General features: G+C 40.4%; 3 protein-coding genes across 3 annotated transcripts; 1 reads left to right on the top strand and 2 right to left on the bottom strand.

Moving 5' to 3' along the window:
- Positions 1-445: 445 nt before the first annotated feature.
- LOC113163887 (tetraspanin-9) lies at positions 446-7,177 on the top strand. Its single transcript, XM_026362924.1, has 9 exons — positions 446-635; positions 2,043-2,084; positions 2,350-2,429; positions 2,558-2,749; positions 5,340-5,414; positions 5,500-5,601; positions 5,689-5,820; positions 6,061-6,144; positions 6,593-7,177. The coding sequence occupies exons 3-9, from the start codon at positions 2,367-2,369 to the stop codon at positions 6,662-6,664; spliced, it is 720 nt and encodes a 239-aa protein (XP_026218709.1). The 5' UTR covers positions 446-635; positions 2,043-2,084; positions 2,350-2,366; the 3' UTR covers positions 6,665-7,177.
- A 109-nt stretch (positions 7,178-7,286) lies between these two features.
- Positions 7,287-11,612, bottom strand: amdhd1 (amidohydrolase domain containing 1). Its single transcript, XM_026362923.1, has 9 exons — positions 11,420-11,612; positions 9,851-9,957; positions 9,716-9,780; positions 9,358-9,635; positions 9,050-9,275; positions 8,335-8,459; positions 8,170-8,263; positions 7,908-8,068; positions 7,287-7,802 (listed from the first exon to the last, which is right to left on the bottom strand). Exons 1-9 carry the CDS (start codon positions 11,554-11,556, stop codon positions 7,697-7,699), a joined length of 1,299 nt encoding a protein of 432 aa, XP_026218708.1. The 5' UTR covers positions 11,557-11,612; the 3' UTR covers positions 7,287-7,696.
- A 136-nt stretch (positions 11,613-11,748) lies between these two features.
- snrpf (small nuclear ribonucleoprotein polypeptide F) lies at positions 11,749-14,051 on the bottom strand. The gene is made up of 4 exons (XM_026361450.1): positions 13,914-14,051; positions 13,118-13,243; positions 12,422-12,486; positions 11,749-12,027 (listed from the first exon to the last, which is right to left on the bottom strand). The coding sequence occupies exons 1-4, from the start codon at positions 13,914-13,916 to the stop codon at positions 11,961-11,963; spliced, it is 261 nt and encodes an 86-aa protein (XP_026217235.1). The 5' UTR covers positions 13,917-14,051; the 3' UTR covers positions 11,749-11,960.
- Between the last annotated feature and the right edge of the window lie 1,697 nt (positions 14,052-15,748).

Genomic DNA, 15,748 nt, shown 5'->3' with positions numbered 1-15,748 from the left:
TCGTGTGTTTGTCTTTTTCATATTTTTGATTTAACAAACCACAGTTAAGTGCACGTCACTGAAATCTTCATTATAAACATTCAACAGCACAGTTGTTTTTTATCACAGGGCTGCAGTTCTTTAAATCATCTAATAACTAATAAACACAGATATGACCTGATTTACTTAAAGTAAAGTAGAAATACTCAGTTACATTCTAAATGTAAAGTACTGAAGTTATAAACTTTCTAATATATTAATTATTCTTAATTGTTGGATTCTAATGAGTGATGTTCTTCTAGTTGGAGTCTGTGAGGTTGTTTTTTCTCCACTGGACTTTATTATCTAACTTTATCTACTTATCTAACAACAACATTTGAAATGTTTTTACCCCCCGGTGTTTCTGCACATCGCTGCCCGGCAGTCACGCCTCCTCTCCGGGTGCGTCCTCCACGGAGCTCCGCCCTGTTCCTCCTGCTCTTGTTCTGCAGCCGTCGACGGAGCTTCAAGGCCGAATTCACAGTGTGCGACCGTCGGATTTGTGTTTTCTCTCCGGGTGATGCTGTGGATGGAGGCAGCTCCTGTCGGCATGTGAAGTTTTCTGCGGGGGAACCTGAGACGTTTTCGGGGAGATGAGCTCCGGTTCGTCCCCGACAGTAAGACACGATCTGTCTTTTTCTCTGAGGGTTGGACATGAAAACAATCCCGGCCTGAGCCGAAGGGTCGTGATTTAGTAGCTGTGGTCAAACACGAACATGTTTTATTATCAAGGAAACGTGAAAACGTCGTTTCTGCGCATTTGTTTCGTGTTTTGTTGGTGTTTGTTTTGTTTTTGTAACTTTTGGAAAACCGCAGACTGAAGTTCAGACTAGTGACGTCACGTCGGGACGAGGTCCCGTGGAAAAACGAGGATCCCAGAAAAATGTCCTGATGATAAATAGAAAGGGAAATAATGTAATTAACAGGAGCTGTTGTGTTTTAATCTCATTCTCTTCAAACACATGCAGCTTTTCTCCAACTTTATTTTCTTAATTTAAAATAATAATAATAATAAATTTGACCATTACGCATGTTTCCAAACGAGCCGTGCGTAATTTACGCACGGCTCGTTTCAGCAGGGTTAAAGATTTGAATTTGTGTTTTTATGAAATCTCTCGTATGATGTAACTGATGCTGGAAAACCAGGTTTTTACGAGGTGTTGCTCTGTCGTCGCCTCTGTCTGCTCCTCATGATGGTTTTGGAGTAAAACCGAAAGCTGCTGTTCTATTCTCAGTAAAGTAACCAAGTACATTTAATCAAGTACTTTACTTAAGTAGAATTCTGCAGTACTTGGCTATTTTACTCTTACTCCTACATTTATTTGACAGTTCTAGCTCAAGATGCTCATTAATAATATTTAATATATCAGCTGCACCATTAGTGAGGTTTACACATGAATATATAATATATAATGATACTTTTATTTTCTGTATTTATTCATAACACATTTAGTGAAGTAATGAGGAGCTTTTTGTTTCCTGTTTGAAACTTAAACGTTCCCGATCAATATTTTGTCTTTTTAAAACTTTTCACTGTTACTAAAGGTTCAGTTTGATCGATTCTAAATTGGTAAAGTTTTGAAACATTTTCTGTTTCTAGTTTCTTCAAAGTGAAAGTTTTTGGACATTTGATGCTGTTTATAACACAAACGTTGAGTCCAGCTTTAATAGTCCAGGTTTGTTCCGTGTGTCTCATAATAACTAAAGTTCCTGCAGGAATCCAACACCTTCTGTCCTTGTTAAGTTGAATTAATTTAAAGATTCAAGGAGGAGAGAACTTCAGCTGTGTGAAGCTTGTTTAAAGGGGAAAATACTTTTTATTTGTGCTGTAAACTGTGAACTACTTTTTCTTTATCACTAATAAAACATCATAAGTTTCTATTTTTCACCTAGAATCTAAATCTGTAAAGTAACTAAGTAATTCTAAATGAAAGGACTCAAAGGAGCGTCTGAGTGGTTGGATTATTTTACTGTGTGTATATAAAACACATTATTAAAATGTTTTATTCCATGTTGTGTCACAGGAATCCCACTAGAGCTCCTCTGTTCTCCTCCGTGTTGAAGTGGTGAGTTCATCTTCTCCTTGTTGTGTTGTGGTTGTCGCTCGAGTCTCCAGAGAGAAAACAGTTTACAGCTAAAGTGACGCAGTGAAAAACAAAGTGTTTTAGGAACCGTGATGTCGGACATGTAATTACAGCACCCAGGAGATGAAAACAACGGGATTGTCAAAACACTAATGCACTCCAGTTATGTTTGACATGATTTCAGATAAAAAACGTCCCAAAACGCTCCAAACGTTCATGTTTCTTTTTATTTTCTTGTTTTTTTCAGTATCTATTGATTCAATCATGGCTCGTGGCTGCATCTGTTGTGTGAAGTACATGCTTTTCCTGTTCAACCTCCTCTTCTGGGTAATTCCACCACGCGCACACACACACACAGTCAGTTCTTTAGCAGTTTACCCTCAATCATTACCGAGATCTGTATCAATTAAAAACACTCAGCAGGAAGTTTTCAGTGTTTCCTGTGTGTGTTTCAGCTGGGTGGGTGCGGATTGTTGGGTGTCGGCGTGTGGCTCTCGGTTTCTCAGGGCAGCTTTGCCACCCTGTCGCCCTCCTTCCCGTCGCTCTCTGCCGCCAACCTCATCATCACCCTGGGCACTGTCGTCATGGTGACAGGTTTCCTGGGGTGCCTGGGAGCCATCAAGGAGAACAAGTGCCTGCTGCTGAGTGTGAGTGCACTACAATACCCATAATGCTGCAGTGTAGCCTTGTCGTCAGCTGTGTGAAGCTCGTTATAACGTGCAAGGATCCCATTACTGAGGTTCCTGCCTTGTATAATAATAACATTTAAACTAAATTCAGCTTCTTTCAAAAATAAATATCTGCATCTTTTTCTTTTTTTTTTTTTTTTTGTCTCTGTGAAATGTCAGACATTTACGACGTTCCAGCTGCGTATCTAGTGTGGCTGGATAGTGCAGCGGAAATGTTGCTGCCTTCCATGTGGAAGACTGGGGTTCGAATCCCACCCAATTATCCTTCATAAAATATGATGAAGAATAAATATGTGAATATGTCTGTTTTGTCTTTGTCTGTATAAAATGTCAGACTTGTACGACCTTCCAGAGATGCACCTGGTGTGGCAGGATAGTGCAGTGGAAAGCTTGCTGCCTTCCATGTGGAAGACTGGGGTTTGAATCCCGGCCAGTTACCCTTCATAAAATATGATGGGATGAGTGTTGGGATCTGCTTTTGCCTCTGTATCTGTCTGTGTAGAATGTCAGACATGTACGAGGTTCCAGCATTTCACTAGTGTGGATGGATAGCGCAGTGGTAAGATCGCTCCCTTCTGTGTGGAAGACTGGGGTTCAAATCCCCACCCAGCCAACTGTTCCTCATAAAATATGGTGGGTGAAGAGTAATTATGTGGATCAGTTTTTGCCTCTGTATCTGTCTGTGTAAAACGTCAGACAGGTTCAGTTCCAGCCTTGCCGCTAGCGTCGGGCCGGACAGCGTAGTGGAAAGATCGCCGCCCTCCGAGTGGAGCACTGGGGTTCGAATCCCAGCCTGGGCAGATCCTCCCACTGTGTGGTTCCAGTGCGAGTGCTACGGCAAGGAGGAGTCAGGACGCCGGGAGTAGGGGATGTTGTCATCATCCCCCTGTTTTGAGATGTAGGAGAGAGAGGCAATAGGTTAGGGTTAGTGCAGTGTAGTGTAGGGTGCTCCTCCACCTGCCAGAAGTGATGCACTGTACTGCACTGTTACACACACAGATGGAATGGGATCCTCCCCCATGCAGGATAGGACATCTCGGAGACAGTGTGGACTAATGGAATGGGAGTCCCCCAACACAGGATGTGGACGTCCCAAAGACTAATCATAGCCACCTGGACTATCATGGACTAAAGGACCTGGAATGTGGACACGGCATCATCCACCAGGAGTTGGAAGGACCGTCAGTGAGTGGATAGTGTAGAATGAGCTGCCTCTCTTTATCCTACAATATCCCCTTACTCTAATTGTGCTGCAGTTGCTTTAAACTGTGTGAAGTGTCAGAAGCTTCTTCTGCCAGTCTAAATTTCATTATATTATGAATGTGGTAATTGTAACAATATCACTTACACTAACTCCAACATCAATGACTGGGTTCAGATCCCAGCTAGATTACCTTCACCACAGGTCAAAGGATGTTATCATCACCACCATCTAGCAGCACAATTAGAGTAAGGGGATATTGTAGGATAAAGAGAGGCAGCTCATTCTACACTATCTGACGGTCCTTCCAACTCCTGGTGGATGATGCCGTGTCCATATTCCAGGTCCTTTAGTCCATGATAGTCCAGGTGGCTATGATTAGTCTTTGGGACGTCCACATCCTGTGTTGGACTCCCATTCCATTAGTCCACAACTGGTCTCCGAGATGTCCTATCCTGCATGGGGGAGGATCCCATTCCATCTGTGTGTGTAACAGTGCAGTACAGTGCATCACTTCTGGCAGGTGGAGGAGCACCCTACACTACACTGCACTAACCCTAACCTATTGCCTCTCTCTCCTACATCTCAAAATAGGGGGATGATGACAACATCCCCTTCTCCCGGCGTCCTGACTCCTCCTTGCCGTAGCACTCGCACTGGAACCACACAGTGGGAGGATCTGCCCAGGCTGGGATTCGAACCCCAGTGCTCCACTCGGAGGGCGGCGATCTTTCCACTACGCTGTCCGGCCCGACGCTAGTGGCAAGGCTGGAACTGAACCTGTCTGACGTTTTACACAGACAGATACAGAGGCAAAAACCGATCCACATAATTACTCTTCACCCACCATATTTTATGAGGAACAGTTGGCTGGGTGGGGATTCGAACCCCAGTCTTCCACACAGAAGGGAGCGATCTTACCACTGCGCTATGCATCCACACTAGTGAAATGCTGGAACCTCGTACATGTCTGACATTCTACACAGACAGATACAGAGGCAAAAACCGATCCAGCATAATTATTCTTCACCCCTCACAAAGGGCATCTGGCCCAGTGGGGATTCGAACCCCAGTCTTCGACATGGAGAGCAGTGATCTTACCACTGAGCTATCCATCCACAGTAGTGAAAGGCTGGAACGTCGTACATCTCTGACATTTTACAGACAAAAACAGCTCAAGATATTTAGTCTTCACCCGTCATATTTTATTAAATTTTTATAGCCCTAATGAGAGTGTTGGCTGGAGGTAGATTTGAACAATGGTCTCCCACATGGAAGGCAGTGAACGTACCACTACACTATCCAGCTACACAGACTCACAGACTCTGTCATGCTTTTGTCTTTCAGTTCTTCATCGTCCTGTTGATCATCCTCTTGGCCGAGTTGATCCTTCTCATCCTGTTCTTCGTCTACACAGACAAGGTAAGAACGTGCAAATGAACATTCATATGTATTAATGAGCCCAGCTCACGTCACATGATCCATGTCTCTACCTCCGTCTGCTCAGGTGAGAGAAAATGCCAGACAGGACCTGAAAGAAGGTCTCGTGCTGTACAATACGAATAACAACGCAGGTCTGAGGGATGCATGGAACACCATACAGGGAGAGGTGTGTTACAAATCATCATAGTTCAGCTTCGTCATCATTCTGTGATTCTGTATGACATCATTTCCGTCTCTTCTTCTTATTCATCAGTGGAAATGCTGTGGTGTGAATAGCTTCCACGACTGGCACACCGCCCTGCACGACAACGTGGTCCCCGACCGCTGCTGCCAGCAGGTCTACCCAGGCTGTGGGCGCAACTCCTCCAGTGTCTTCTGGACACGGGTCAGTCACCAAATTATGAATGTAATGATATTCAGTCAGGAAGTCACATGATTGTTAGTTTATTTTGATTCTATATCACACACACACACAATTTTCCATCTGTTTATTGTTAGCAAATCACATGACTCCAGTTAAAACAATGAATTTAAATCCAGAACTCCTGCCGGTGTCATCAGTGAACCACACCGTAGTTTATCCATAAACAGATTCATCACTGTGTGTGTGTGTGTGTGTTTTCAGGGTTGCTATGACAAGGTAGAGGAGTGGCTGGATGACAACAAACACCTGCTGGGAACCATCGCCATGTGTGTGCTGGTCATACAGGTGAGCAGCTGTTAATGTACCTACAGACAGAAAAGCCCTGAATGCTTGAACCTCATGTTGTGTCCCTCTAATAGACGTCACACATGCCCCCCCTCACTGTACTGTAGGGGTCAAACATTCAGGGTTTGACCTTTAATGTGTCTGTTTAACTAAACTATGAAACACAGTGAGACCACATGGAAAATCTATGAGACTGGAACCATTTGTCTCTGTCACACGTCGAGGTAAATACTAAACTGTATCTCAGTCATGAGGCTCAAACAGTAAATATTGATGTGTGTGATGAAACATTACTGTAGTAAACAACAACACCAAAAGTAGAAGTGAGAATTCAAGAGGTGACTTTTAGATTAATAGATTAATAAATTCAGACTTTCCATGAGGTCTCAGAGTTTCACCCTCACACTATTCATTCTTACCATGTCTCTCTCTCTCTCTGTGTTCCCAGCTGCTTGGTATGGCTTTCTCCATGACACTGTACCAACAGATCCACCGAGCAGGAAAGAAGTATGAAGCTTAAGGGGAGAAACACTGTCATTTGAAATAGTTACTCTGAGGTACATGAAATATCAGCCAGTTATTGTGCTTGTGCCACTGCAGCCTTTTTTTTATCTTATTATCAAATATGCATTTATTGTTGTGAATAGAATTTAAACTAGTTTCTTATATAATGTTTGTGTTTGTGTACAATGATCTGATGATAAACAGTAAAACTGGCTAAAACTAACGCAGTTAGTTACAACAGTGCTGCAGTAAATCCTCCGTCATGAAGGTGATAATGTTAGAGAAATGTTGATTTGACTGATTATGTTGCAGGATGTAAAGGTTGGATGTGCTGCTGTAGAGAACAGTATTTTTCAGATGATTATACAGCTGACTGAAAGCTTCATGAAGGAGAATTTACTGCAGACATGTTGTACTGTTACACTGCATTAGCTTTAACTAGGCACCTATTAAACTGCCAACTGAGTATTTAGTAGATAAAACAAGCTTTGTGTACTAACTTGGTCAATAAAGCCAAACTTTGATCAGCTGAAGTCTAAGTGTGCTTCGTTTTTCTGAGGTGATCAATAAAGTTATATTAATATTTCTGCATCGCATAAACTGATCAGTGACGATCCTACAGCTGAGTTTGACCTAAATTAAAGAAATAATTAGGAAATCAAAACAACGCAGTGCATTAAATAGTAGCTACAGTCTATATGCAGTAATTCTGTCATATAAATCAAGTATAATACACTTCTTACAGTGTGATTTTGAAAATTAATGTGTTTCTGTTAGACTAGTTGAATATGTTTTACTTTTTACTCTGATAAAAATAGATTTCTTTGTTTACTGTTTCCTTATACAGCCCTGTGATTCTCAATTCATATGAGTACAAACAATATTTACATTTGTAATCTAACGTGTTATTGCACAGTAAGAAAAAGGATTAAATCATTTCTAGACTTTCATTTCTAAGTCCTGATCTTAGTCTAATCTAATACACGCTCCAGTTGTTGGTCTTGTACCTCCAGTAATTAGACTCAGCCAGCAGGAGGTTATTTCCTGGTTATAAGTCCATGATCCTGTCATTATCATAGACGACGTTCCCCTTGATGACAACATAGCGGATGAGCTCCTGATGTCCTCCCAGCTGGTAGATTAAATGCTCCCATCTGTAATAAAGCCCTGAAAGTTACTTCTCACCATTAAGCTTTACAAGGCTGATCACTACGTTATTTCTGCTACAGGCGACACTGTTCTTCTGTGTGTAAATTTACCGTGTGGTGTTGAGAACCACCAGATCTCCCTGTTTGTTGACCTCCAGGGAGCCGTGAGTGTGGGAGCGTCCGAGGGCATAGGCCGCGTTGATGGTGGCTGCAGCCAAAGCTTCAGGCATGGACATCCTCATATTGACACAAGCCAGGTGCATGACGAGTGGCTGAGGAAGGAGAGAACAAGGGAGGAACAGTGATGATAAACAGAAAGAAGGATGAAGTGGAATAAATGATGTCACGACAAACAGCTCTCTCTGAATCTCACCATGGAGCAGCAGTAGGCGTTGGGGTTGAAGTCGCTGCCGAGAGCAACAATAACTCCAGCTTCCAACATGTCTCTGGCTCTGGGCTGAGGCAGCCTAAACACACACAGTCATCATTATTCATAGCCGTAAAGGGTGTATGTAGCTGTGTGTGTGTGTTACAGTACCGGAGAATGTAAGCTGTAGTCGGAAGAAGCACAGCAGCAGTTTTTGCTTTCGCCATGGCAGCAATCCCCTCGTCAGTCACCTCCTCCAGGTGACTGATGGCTAAAGCTTCAAGGTCGGCTCCCAACTGACACACAAACATCAATATTATCACATTATTACAAATCAAATCAAAACATTTTCAATACTCACTGCACCGCAAATATGAAAACACTATTTTACAGGTTCCATATTTTCCAAATCTCTCCAGGAAACATTCCTCAGACATTGATAGACATTGATTGATAGTTATCTGTCTGGTATTTTGATGTCAGCTACTATAACTTAACATTTCCAGTAAATTATCTACAAAATGCAGCACATGTAAAATTAAGCATTGTGTAAAATATTAATTGAAGAATAAATAAATAATATATAATTTAATAATAATATGTGAAATGGGTTAAAGAGTTATTTCACCCATTTTAACCTAGTATAAGAGGGTATATCTCAACGTGCCTCTGCTTTCCACAAATAACCCCTCTTTACAACAGAGGCACTATTATAATGAGCACTTCTAGCCCAGCTGAGTTTACCTCCAGCTGCATCATGCAGTTAAACGGAGGCTGAATGTTTTATTATCCAAATAAATGCTATTAGGGTTTCTCAGCTTAAACAGAGTTTCACTGCTCCGGTGGTTAAACATCACTACAGCTCGAAGAGTAAGTGATATTGTACCTGAGCAGAGTTCATAGGATGAAGCTCGTCTCCGTGGAAGTTGATGTTGAGGCCCATGTCTTTGCCAGCTTTCAGGATAGAGCGAGTAGAGCTGAGGTCAAACACCCCCTGCTCACAGAACACATCAATGTTGTCGACCTTGAGAGTCCCAGCATTCATCTTCTGTTTCAGGCGAGGCAGCTGAACCTGCAGGATGTTCTCTGTGGCTTCTGCCACAGTCTTCCCTCTGTGTGGAGGGCAGGAAATAAAATCAGGATTATTTTTCATGATGTGACGTCACATTGTTGAACTGTGAGGACAGTCCGTACTTGGGCACGGCGTGGGCTCCACAGTAGGTTGAGGAGATGTTGATGGGTAACGTGCGCCTGGCTTCTTCGATCACCTCCAGCATCTTCAGCTCAGTCTGCAGCTCCAGGCCGTAGCCGCTCTTACACTCCACCAGGGTGGTACCAGCTCTCTGCATCCGAACCAACCTGCTGCTCAGGGAGGCAAGGAGGTCGGAGGAGGTGGCAGCTCGAGTGTGCTCAACCGTGAAGTGGATCCCTCCACCGGCCCGGTGCACGTCCATGTAGGTGGCACCTGCCAGCTGTAAGAGTAAAGAAATGCTCATCACATGTTCAGACGAGGTTGTGGATCTGCTAAACATGTCTGGTCATCAGGATTTACCTTCATTGCAAATTCATGCACCCTGTCACCAGCCCAAACAGGATGGGTGTGAGCATCAACCAACCCTGAAACAAAAAGGTTCTGTTTAAAATCAGTGGACAATATGTAATAGTCCTGGTAATCGCTGCTACTCACCAGGGAGGACACACATTCCTGTTGCATCAATGACTTCATCAAAAGATACTCCTGAATACTGAACCGTGATGGTTTCAGCAGGTCCCACAGCTTTAATCAGCCCATCTCTGAAGGGAGATATCAGTTAGTTAGTTGAATGTTAGTATTCAGGCTGAACCACAGCTGAAGCTGATGAGGTACAGCTCAGTCGCACTGAATCACAGCTGAGACAAAAGACTTAAACAGAAATAGAAACACATCGTACAATAAGATGTTCTCTGACATGTTTGTAATTGGACTTTAAAGCTGCAGTGTGTGAAATTTAGTGACATCTAGTGGTAAAGTTGCAGATTACAACCAACCCAACATGTAGAAGTACATTTAATAAGTACTGTTCCCTTTCTAAGTACTTGTACTTTGCCAGATTATTTCCATTTTATTACTTTTACTCCATTACACTACAATTTAGTGGTAAATACTTATTTATTTCACAGCCAAATGAATCTCAATACAAAGTGGAATTCACCAACAGATGAGGATACACAGTACATAAAGGTTCTCAGCAAGTTTGCAAGTTGAACCAACTCTGAGGTATCACCTAGTTCACCTGCTTTAGTAGGTCAAAGGGGACAGAAAAGTGGTTAAAACCACCTTAACCAGTTTTTATTCAACAGCAGTAACACTGATTTTCATCCTTATATTTTATTGATCATAGAGTTTCACTGTTTAAAATGTTTAAAGTACAGTTTACTTTCGAATACCTGTAACTTTTCTTCATTAACTACAGTACATAGTACAGTATTCCCCTCTGGTATGTTTCAAGTACACAAACTCAATACTCAAATACTTGTACTTGTCTTGAAAAATTCTCCCAACAGAAGTAGAAGTACCTTTTATTGTTTGTAATCAAGTGTAGAGGTCAAGTTCTAAATGTTAAAAGTACAAAAGTAAAAGTACTCCACTAAAAATATTTGGTACATTTTAAACACCGTAGAATCTGGTACTGGTGGTAGCGAATATTGAAATTTAGTCCAGATTTGTTTGACAAATTATAGTAAAATGTTTTGTTTCCCAGTCTGTGGAACAAAAACTGGTGGAGCTGATTTTAACTCTGAACTTTATAAAGCGACAGAAAGTTTAATCCAAAAATGATATGTCAGCATTTTATAAGACTACAAACTTAGATAATGTAATTTGTAACTAATGCTATAAAATAAAGTAATGGAGTAAAAGTAGAACACAATGGAAATACAAGTAACTTGTACTTGTAGTAAATGTTTGTTTTTTTTAACTTACCAACTCGGTGGTACATAAAGGAGTAAAACTAACATGTAAATTGAGTAAAGTGTTGGTGAAGTATCTTAAAATTCTACTTAAGTACTTAAACACACTAAATTACTTAGCTCCTCTGCATTTTCTTGAACCTTCACAGATGATTATGATCTAATGCAAACTCCTCATGAGTCCGTCTGGTTCTTTATGACATTTCTATATTCATTCATGCTTATTTACATTTACTGTTACATCTTTTATTCAAATGTGACAGTGAACCCTTCACTTAACTCTCATATAAGGCTTCAGAAAACTTACCTCCCGATTACTACACTCGCATTTTCAATCACACAAACATTTTGCATCCCATGTTTGGTGAGGTACTTCTCTCCATTTTTGCAGATCAGAACCACCTGTTCAGCATTTTTCACCAAAAGTCTGTAACTGCTGGACATTTTGATTAATCCAAATCTTAATGCAAAGCAGAGACACTTTCTGCAGAGTGACTGGCTTTGAGGACAGGCAAATATTTGAGTTTAAAGTGCACAGAGAGAGGCGGTGCTTCTGCCACAGACACCAGAGACAACTACTTACCTAGTGAATCAATGTTCAAAATTTAAAATTTAAGAAAAACCACACGAAAAAGGTTTAAGAAAGGACATCAATCACTTTATTGAGGATTTAACAATGTTACAACATAAATTGGTCTCACATAGTAAAAAAAAAAAAAAATCAAAACTACTCCAAAACCCAACCGATCGTTTTGTTTCACATGGTGAAAACACACACATACGTTAACTAAACAAAGAGGTTCAATCACACTCAGACAGGACATCAGGCTGAGCCCTCTCCACCAGCATCACTCCCTCATTTCTCCATCTTCTTCCTCTTCTTCTACACCTCTGATGTACAAAACATTATTGCACCTGTGGGCACGAAACACAAGCTTTGAGCGTGCAGTACTGTCTGCACAGAAAAAGACAGGTTGTGCCAAATGTCTGGATCATGTAGGGCTCCTTTGTTCCTACCACTGACCTCTTAGCAAAACAAGACGTCAAATATTAACAAAGGATAGTTGAGGCTGTTATGAATTTTAAGACTTGAGGCAATAAAAACAACCTTCTCTGTATTGTTTAGCCAAAAAACAACTGAGATTACAATCTGATCCTGTGAGCAGCCAGAGTTTACTGTACTGCAGCATATCTAGACTTGTTTGCTGGCAGGATTTCCTCCCTCTAATGTAACAATAATTAAGAAAGAACCCTCTACTGAACTAGTTATGGAATAAAGATGAAATGATGTTTTAAGATTACAACATACCTGATAAGCACCTCCCCAAGATGACCTGCCAGTGCTCCATCCACATATTCTTCTGTGTTTGCCAGCTATTAGGGAATCAGAAAATCAAGTATAAAGACATTAAAGGCCACCCACAAAGCCATATGTGCACTGTTAATCCTAATTTGGCAAAAGAGATCCTGAGAAGGTTGAATACTTGTTTGCACCGGTGTAAAATGAAACACCTTGGTATGACAACATGCCAGGACATTCCTGCAGAATTTATACTGCAGATTAAGAGATGCTGACAACTCAAAGACAAATGTAAAGTCAGGAAGAATAAATCGGTGGAAGTCAAAGACCTAAAAGTGCTGTGTTTTAAAAGATCCTACATGTATGAGCAAAGCATGAAAACAACAAACTCTGGATATTTTTTTCACAAAAAATGGGTCACACTAAAATAAAATGTATTTAGTTTGTTTGCTTGATAAGAGAAATATATAATCAACTGCACTCCGAGTAAGGGCTCAGATAACATAAAGCTGAAGGAGTTTATGCAAGACTGAAATCCAGAAATGCGTATTTATAATTAATCGGATGTTTTAGCGTCACACAAGGACATAGTTTTATAAGATAACCTTAATTAAGCCCCTACTGTGTAAGGTGGGAGTGATCATTTCTAAGTTTGATTAGCCAGTTGATCCCATAATAGCACAAAAAACTTCTTCTTCGTCTTACCTGCATATTCATGTATCCATCGACAGACACCAGGTAGCCCTTATACTCCATACCCCACTTCAGTTTCACCATTACTGGTTTGCCTGTCAGGCCGTTCAGGAAAGGCTTTGGGTTTAGAGGTAAACTCTGAGGCGAAACAAGATAAGATAAGAGAAAATTAGTGCACACAGGATAACCAAATACAAGTTAAGCTGTTTCTGTCTTGATTTAAGAATCATTACACCCCTAGAAAACTGCTAAATATACTGGTACAAACTATCATCGAAAGCTGACTGAGCTTTTCTAGCATGTTTTATAAAACTTGGTTAAAGTTATTGCAAATATATTTTAATAAACTTCAAAGGAATATCAATTGCTACACAACTGGCAACCCAAACAACAACAAAGTCTTTACGGGTAGAAATATTAACTTAAAGATTTAACGTTAAATGTGCATCGCTTACTGTTGATTGATAATCAGACGATGGCTAAATTTAACAATTTTAGAATGTAGTTTGGTGTGAACATCTCCCCTAAAGGAAACAAACCAAATTGAGCAAATATAGCATAATTTCAAGCTAAATTACTCGAAAAAGCCTCCACAGTTATCTTATGTTTAAGTAAATGCATTATATTGATATTAGTGCACGTGGATAAATGTAGGACTTCACTAATTCAGTCGAAGTTATGAATGAGAAGCTAACACAGCTAATGCTAACTTGCTAACAAGCTAGTGTCATTACTCAGTGAAAACAAAAACTCTTCCGCAAACTATCAGACACAGTTAAATAACCAATCGTTCGTAAATCCTACTTACCATTTTCTTCAAATTAAATATGTATTTAAAGCTGTAATTTCGATATTGGGAAGCTTTTCGTCACAATAACGTTTGCAGATCACAAACCCGCAATGCACGCTTTACCGCCGAACAGGAAGTACAAACCTTTGACCTGTGACGACGCTTCCTGTTTTTACTCACTGCCGCCTGGTGGTCGGAGTTTATTAGTGCAACAGGTTAAAGGGTTGGTAGTAGCTGAGTGCATTTATTTAAGTCTTGTATTTAAAAAAAATATATAACATAAAGACAATATATCCGATGTTAAAACTGAGAACAGACTTAATATTTAATATTTTCTAAAGTTGTAAATAATGTGTGGATTTCATCATCTGTGATACATAACGTCATTTAAAGATTCAGAATACAAAACTGTGATCTTCAGGCAGCAATGCATTAAAAACAGACTGTGGTTGAAATCACATCATGAGTCCAGAAACACCTTCAAAACCCGCTGTGAACACAGCAACGCAAGTTAAAACTCTGTCATGCAAAGAAAAAAAACTATATACATTTATAAATTAGTTAAAATATTAACAAACTCTGTACAAAAATCAGAATGTACCTTGAATAAAAACCTAAAGTACTAGTTTCAAATAAACTGAGGTATAAGAGCTTCACCAAAGAGACATTTCCCTTTGAAACCCCTCACATGGCTTCATTTAAGTTAATAGTTTGAGGCCCAAAGTGGTCAAATTATCCAATATTTCGAAAAAGCAAAGATTAGAAAGAAAGCAAAGAGAGATTAGATAAGTCAGGGAAATTAAAACAAATTTCTTCTTTCCTGCCCCATTATTATAAAGACCCTTTAGATTTCAGATTTATCTCGTGATTCTTACAGAGGGCCCCTTTGTAATGACCCCAACTGCTGGAAAATGCTGTGTGAGACGTGTTGAAAAAGTATTTTTACTATCTTTAAACATTATTTAGTTTAAAAAAATTTTTTTTTAAAGCATGTAGTGTTTGACATTATCCATCCAGTGAGCATTGGACAAGAAGATGACTTTTTTTAAGTGTGTTGTAGAGTTTTCATAACTAGGGAGATGGTACAAAGAAAAACTAAACTACACTCGCCAAATAATTACGCCGTGATTGAAAACGCTGACCTGTTTAGGAGAAAAAAGCCAAATGATTGTCATATTTGGGTCGTGCTCGCTCTCTGTCTGGGCAGCTGTGTCTCTCCAGGCACAAACAGTCTGAAGATTTCACTCATGTTTCTGCACTGAAGCGTTCAACTGTTACTAAAGCAGCAACAAGTTCAAACATGATGCTCACTGGATGAAACTAACGTCTGACTTCCTTCAGATGCTAGATTTTGTTGGGTTTTGTCAGAAAATTCCTCTGAACTTGCACAAAGCTTTCTGTGCATGTTTGAAATATTCCTGTCCTTACATCATTCAGCCGATTTTTCTTCCCTCTCCTTTTGTTGAGCTGCCCTCGGTGTAATTAACCAATCCATCAGTCACCGTGTCAGTTATGGCACCATGACAGTGTCTTGTGGGTGTTAGGTGAAAGCAGGGGCAGGACCAGAGGGGTGGCCAGGGGTGGCAACAACCCACAAAGAGACACAAAACAACTACAGATAACCTCATTTACCACCGCGAGACACAAAGCTACAATAAAAAAGACCCAAGAACTATTATAAAGCCATGCAAAAAAAAAGCAAACACGAAAAGACAGGGAACTCAAATAGACACAAAAGAACCACAAAGAGACGAGAATGACTACAAAGAGACAATAAACTACTATGAAGAGACACAACTACAAACTACAAAGACACAAAAGGAGACAATGTGACGCACAAAGAGAAAAACCCA

This window comes from Anabas testudineus, chromosome 23 (genome assembly GCF_900324465.2).
Source record: "Anabas testudineus chromosome 23, fAnaTes1.2, whole genome shotgun sequence".
NCBI classification, from domain to species: Eukaryota; Metazoa; Chordata; class Actinopteri; order Anabantiformes; family Anabantidae; genus Anabas; species Anabas testudineus.
This window is presented reverse-complemented; position numbering and strand designations above follow the sequence as displayed.

What these genes read in the sequence shown, in the direction of transcription:
- LOC113163887 (XM_026362924.1), top strand. Translation starts at nt 2,367, where the DNA reads ATGGCTCGTGGCTGCATCTGTTGTGTGAAGTACATGCTTTTCCTGTTC. An exon ending in GGAACACCATACAGGGAGAG is followed by an intron (nt 5,602 to 5,688) that starts GTGTGTTACAAA and finishes CTTATTCATCAG; the next exon opens with TGGAAATGCTGTGGTGTGAA. An exon ending in CCAGTGTCTTCTGGACACGG is followed by an intron (nt 5,821 to 6,060) that starts GTCAGTCACCAA and finishes GTGTGTTTTCAG; the next exon opens with GGTTGCTATGACAAGGTAGA.
- amdhd1 (XM_026362923.1), bottom strand. Translation starts at nt 11,556, where the DNA reads ATGTCCAGCAGTTACAGACTTTTGGTGAAAAATGCTGAACAGGTGGTT. An exon ending in ATCCTATGAACTCTGCTCAG is followed by an intron (nt 8,460 to 9,049) that starts GTACAATATCAC and finishes TTTGTGTGTCAG; the next exon opens with TTGGGAGCCGACCTTGAAGC. An exon ending in GTGGTTCTCAACACCACACG is followed by an intron (nt 7,803 to 7,907) that starts GTAAATTTACAC and finishes GCTTTATTACAG; the next exon opens with ATGGGAGCATTTAATCTACC.
- snrpf (XM_026361450.1), bottom strand. An exon ending in ATGGATACATGAATATGCAG is followed by an intron (nt 12,487 to 13,117) that starts GTAAGACGAAGA and finishes ATTCCCTAATAG; the next exon opens with CTGGCAAACACAGAAGAATA. An exon ending in CTTGGGGAGGTGCTTATCAG is followed by an intron (nt 12,028 to 12,421) that starts GTATGTTGTAAT and finishes TCGTGCCCACAG; the next exon opens with GTGCAATAATGTTTTGTACA.